This window comes from Crocuta crocuta, unplaced genomic scaffold (assembly GCF_008692635.1).
Source record: "Crocuta crocuta isolate KB4526 unplaced genomic scaffold, BGI_CrCroc_1.0 scaffold588, whole genome shotgun sequence".
Lineage (NCBI taxonomy): Eukaryota > Metazoa > Chordata > Mammalia > Carnivora > Hyaenidae > Crocuta > Crocuta crocuta.
The window spans coordinates 114,780-120,401 of NW_027532829.1; the positions used below are offsets into that span (position 1 = coordinate 114,780).

The following is a 5,622-nucleotide window of genomic DNA, read 5'->3' on the forward strand; positions in this document are numbered from 1 at the left end:
ATATAGTTCCTGGCCTTTTATTTTTTATGTATGTATGTATGTATGCATTTATTTAAATAGATACAACTTCATTAATATCAAAGTAGATTGTAAGACAACAAGTATTACTAGAGATAAAAAAGAAGACTTAATAAAGATAGGAGATTCAATTTAAAAGGAAAATACAATTTAAAATTACATCTAATAACTGACAGAACTATAGGAAAATACACAATGCTATAGTAATGGGGGATGCAATAAATAATGGTGAGCACAGACAATGATAAAATATACCAGTAAGTGTAATCTTCTACATATGTCTAAAAAACCTTTCATTCATTTATTTTAATTTTAATTGCAGTATAGTTAACATACAGTGTTAAATTAGCTTCAGGTATATAATATAGTGAGTTGACACTTCCATACATCACCCTGTGCTTATCACAAATGCATTCCTTAATCCCCATAACCTGTTTAGCTCATTCCCCCATCCACCTGGCCTCTGGTAACCATCAGATAGTTCTCTATACTAAGAGTGTTTCTTGGTTTGTCTCTCTCTTTGTTTTTCTCTTTGCTTATTTGTTCTGTTCCTTAAATGCCGCATGAGTGAAATCATTTGGTATTTGTCTTTCTCCAACCGACTTACTTCATTTAGCATTATATTCTCCAGCTCCATCCATGTTGTTGCAAATGACAAGATTTCATTATTTTTCTTGCTGAATAGTATTCCATTATCACATCTTCTTTGTCCACTCAACTATCAGTGGATACATGGGTGGCTTCCATAATTTGGCTCTTGTAAATAATGCTGCAATAAATATCAGGATGCACGTATTCATTTGAATTAGTGTTCTTGTATTAAAAAATGGGCAGAAGACATGAACAGACATTTCTCCAGAGAGGACATATAGATGGTCAGCATACACATGAAAAAAATGCCCAACCTCATTCATCATCAGGGAAATGGAAATGAAAAACCACAATGAGGTATCACCTTACACCTCTCAGAATGGCTAAAATAAAAAATACAAGAAACAACACGTGTTGGCAAGGATACAGAGAATGGGGAACCCTTTTGTACTGTTGGTGGGAATGCAAACTGCTATGGCCACTGTGGGAAACAGTATGGAGGTCCCTCAAAAAGTTAAAAATAGAACTACCCTGGGGTCCACTAATCACACTACTGGGTATTTACCCCCAAATTCTAATTCTTGGCCTTTTAACTGTAGAGCTCCAACATAGTTTATTGTGATTTATACTTGTGACAAGCGAATGTTTAGGCTCTCTGCAGCGATGCAAGAATTTTAAAATGTTCTGAACTGAAAGAAATAACTTAGTTACCATGATTGTTCCCTTCCATGACTTTTTTCTTTTCTTTGAGGACTCACATCTTTGAGGTGTTGTTTCAGTGGGTGGTTGGGATAGTTGCAGTGGAGAAGTATGAAGAGAACTGAAAAGTTATTGCTTCTTTGTGATGGGGCAAAAGCTTAGTTTAGCTCCGTATTTACAACAAAAATAGCTCTCACACTTTCTTTAGAAAATTATGAAAGAGGCTCAAACTAGAGTAAGCACTGTGTCTCTTGTATAGGATTTGTCAAAAGGTGATAAGCAAAGCAGTGCTTCTCCTGAGATGTGAAAATAGTGTATTTTTTGACATATAGAACATTACTGTATGTTAAGTGTTATTTATAATAGGATTTGAGAAATGTGCCTTCTTGTGTGACTACTGCAGGGTTGATTACTGTAGAGCTTGGAGAAAAAATTTGTCAGAGATGAGTCTGCCTGACTCCTGATTTTGTGGTCTTGGCAGGAGGAGCTCTGTGTTCAGAAAGAGGCCATAAAGAAGGTTTTCACCACCGGGCCAGGAGCAGCCTGTGACTTGACATCACTTTACTTCCAGGAAAGGTAAACCTGGGATAGCCAAACAGCAAGCAGGATTCTGATGGCTTACTATAGTCTGGGTTGTGGATTGCTGAGGCAGGACTGCTTATTGTGGAGGAACTGGGCTAAATAATACTGGCCCGTGTACACCAGCCAGGTCTGAGAAACCAGGCCAAATTCAGATGAGAAAGAGTCCGCATAGACCTCCATCCCCTGAGATGGAACTCCTACAGACTCCTCAGGGCCATGCCATGGGGGCTGTGTCTCCTGGCTGAGATGCTACCCCCCACGAACCACCAGAGATAGAATGGTCTGCCATCCCAACATGCTTTTTCAAAAATTCTTTTCCAGCACCATGACATGTTGCAGCCATCAGCAATCCCCCTACCAGCTCCTGTTTGGGGAACCCCACCTCTTTGAAGATCTCCTGGGCTTGAAGATCCGCATCTCTCCAGATGCCTTTTTCCAGAATAACACTGCTGGTGCTGAGGTGCTGTATCAGACAGTTGGGGAGCTGAGTGGAGTGAACTCTAACACCATTCTCCTTGATATCTGCTCTGGAACTGGCAAGTGGTGGCTCAGGGCAGAATCTACATGCTGTTTAGCTTCCAAACACTATCCAGAGTCCAGGTGGGGAGGTGGTGGTAGTGGTGCAGGCATAACACCAGTGGTTCAAAACCCTAAAGTACCCTCCTCTTACTTCCTCAGGTGTGATTGGTCTCTCTCTGGCTCAGTATACCTCCCAGGTCCTTGGGATTGAGTTGGTGGAGCAGGCAGTAGAGGATGCCAGGTGAACTGCAGCCTTCAATGGTACACTGCTCACAGTCTGGAGAGCTGCAGTTTTTCTGTGCTGTGTAAGGGGTTGTGTGGGAAAAGGGCATCTGCTAGATCCGTGACCTGCACAGAGGGAAGGGAGGATGTCTCGGAGTAGCTGGAATTGGGTCCTCATGGTTTTTCTGAAAGAGGTCCCAATAGCCAGTCTCCCGCCCCCCACCTTTTTTTTCCTGTACAGAAGAAGATTGTGAGATGATGAACAAGCCTAGATGATAGGAAGAGAACTTGACAAAACTTTGGATAATATAGAAGAGCCTTCTTGACATTAAACTCATGAGGCATCATAACATAATGTGATAGGTTTCAAATAATTTTTAGCAACAGAACCTTTTCTTTGAACAAAATCTTATGCCAAAATACAGTACAGAACACAGATCCCTTTGTTCCCTGTACCCTACCTGCAAACAACTCTGGAGGCTCTGTGAAAATCTCTAATAGAGCAGAAAGAGCACTTGAATAAAAGTGAAGGTTTTCTTCTTGGTAGAAGTACTTATGTGGTATGGTATGTGTCACTAAGTTTTAAAATAACTCAAGCTGAAAGGCCTACTGAGATATTGCTAGGAAAAGTGCTTTGGCGAAAACCAAGCAGGTCCAAAAGCATTTCTTTCACTGTTATTCAGAGGTGTGCCAGATCCAAAGGGAAGATGGCAGAGCCCTGGCTCCTGTACATTTCTGTAAAGCTGAAGCCCCACTCCCCCCCACCCCCAATTCCTTTAGTGCTGAGCTTGACTTTTGAATTCTGTCACATGGGCCTCTCTTCTGCAGTCCTCACCAACTGTGAATTCCACACTGGTCGAACAGAGAAGATTTTGCCACAGCTACTAAAGTTGAAGGAAGATGGGCAGTTCATTGTTGCTGTGGTGAACGCAGCCCGGGTGGGGCTGTGTAAGGATGGATAGCTTTCCTGTTACAGAACTAGTTGGGTGTTCTCATGATGTCCAACACCTTCAGCCCCTTACTCCCTTACTATGCTAAGGGTGTTCTCAGTGGGCTGGCTCCGATCCTACTTTTCCTCTATTCCTAAGCAATCCTAGGTGCTGACCAGTTGGTAGTTTCTGATAACCCAGACCATGATAGTTTAATCATATCAATAGCAATGTGTTTCTTTCTTCAGATCACCAGGTGGTTCAAGCCATTCGAAACTGCAGAACTATCCACACACTAATTTTTGTTTCCTGCAAGCCCCATGGTGAAACCACAAGGAACATCACTGAGTGAGTCTTGACTTCCCTTTTAATTTTCTCCTGATAATGAAAGTATTTCATACTTACTATACAGATTTAGAAAACACAGCGTAATATAATATATAATACATATAAAGTAATCCATACTTATTATATAGATTTAGAAAACAGAGAAATAGGATAGAATAGAATATAAATAAACAGAAAAAAATCATTATAGTATCATCAACAGTCAGCTATAGGGCCAGGTCTTGGGTAAGGCAAGTAAAGCAACTCACTTTGGGTGTAAAATTTAATAAGAGGGTGCACAAAATCTCAGTCATTAAGATACATTTTTATTGCAGTATTTTCAAAAATCAAAATTAGTCCAAGAAATCTATTATGAGAAACATATTAAGATTTAAGAAAAAAAAAAAAAAAAAGGCAAGATTTTCTCCTGTGCTTGCTAAACCCTGCCTCAGTGACCTTACTCTAATCCTGGTCCTGGTTCCAATGAAATCTTATTTATCAAAGTAGGCAACCAGGCTGCAGGTTGTTTCCAGTTTAATTTTCTAATTTGATTTTCCAAAATATTGCATTAACGTATTTGTCTTGATTACTGAGTTTTTTGGCACCCTCTTAAATTTTTTACCCAAGGTAAATGTCACTTGCTTTACTCCAGTTCTGGCCCTGGTCAATTATTTGATTTTTCAAATGTTTTCTTCCTTCTCTCCCTCTCCCTCTGCCTCCCTCTCCTTTTTACATTTGCAAAACAATTTCTAATATTCAAACAACATAGGTGGGTATGAAGTACAGATGATCTACCTGGATGAAACAAATGAGAATTAAAAATAAATGAATAGAGTTTTCAAGTCAATGAGCTGAAAAAAGAGTAATAAACCTAAAAGAAACTGAAGAGAAAAATCAATAATGTTGAACAGAATCCAGAAATTAATGAACTTATAGACCTGACAAATAAATAAGAAAGTGTTATTGGAAGAAGAAAATAAAATAGATAAATCTAATCAAGAATATGAAAGAATAAAACATAAAAATATAAAGCCTTAAAAGAGAAACAGAGCATAGCTAGAGAGAGAAAGCATTTTTTTAGGTTTATTCATTTGTTTTGAGAGAGACAGAGAGAGTGCAAGTGGGGGAAGGCCAGAGAGAGAGGGAGAGAGGTAGAACCCCAAGCAGTCTCCACGCAATTAGTGTGGAGAACCTGATTTGGGCCTCAGACTCACAAAACCATGAGATCATGACCTGAGCAAAAATCAAGAGTCAGACCCTTAGCCGACTGAGCCACCCAGGTGCCCCAAATTTTTTAAAATTGTAAGAAAATACTTTGGGGGTGCCTGGGTGACTCAGTCAGTTGGGCATCCAGCTTCGGTTCAGGTCATGATCTCACAGTTTGTGGGTTTGAGCCCTGTGTTGGGCCCTGTGCTGACAGCTAGCTTGGAGCCTGGAGCCTGCTTCGGTTTCTGTGTCTCCCTCTCTCTCTGACCCTCCCCTGGTCACGCTGTGTCTCTCTCTCTCTCTCTCTTTCTCTCTCTTTCTCTCTCTCTCTCTCAGAAATAAAAAAAAAGAAAATACTTTGTACAACTCACATGTAATATATTTGAAAACCTAGATGGGCAATTTTCTGGGAAATGCAAATGGGTAATAATAATTGCAAGTAAACCTAAACAGACCAGTAACCATGGAAAAGAGTTCAGAAAGTTGTTAAAGAGCTTCTTTTCTCAAAAATAAAAGCATGAAGACCAAA

At 39.9% G+C, this 5,622-nt stretch overlaps 1 protein-coding gene across 1 annotated transcript in view; it reads left to right on the plus strand.

The window, feature by feature from the left end:
- Positions 1-5,622, plus strand: part of TRMT2B (tRNA methyltransferase 2B) — a 61,013-nt gene that overhangs the window by 47,353 nt on the left and 8,038 nt on the right. Inside the window, 5 exon segments of the mRNA XM_077745299.1 lie at positions 1,790-1,884; positions 2,212-2,426; positions 2,569-2,670; positions 3,460-3,579; positions 3,809-3,908. Of these exon segments, the coding sequence (XP_077601425.1) occupies positions 1,790-1,884; positions 2,212-2,426; positions 2,569-2,670; positions 3,460-3,579; positions 3,809-3,908 (632 nt within the window).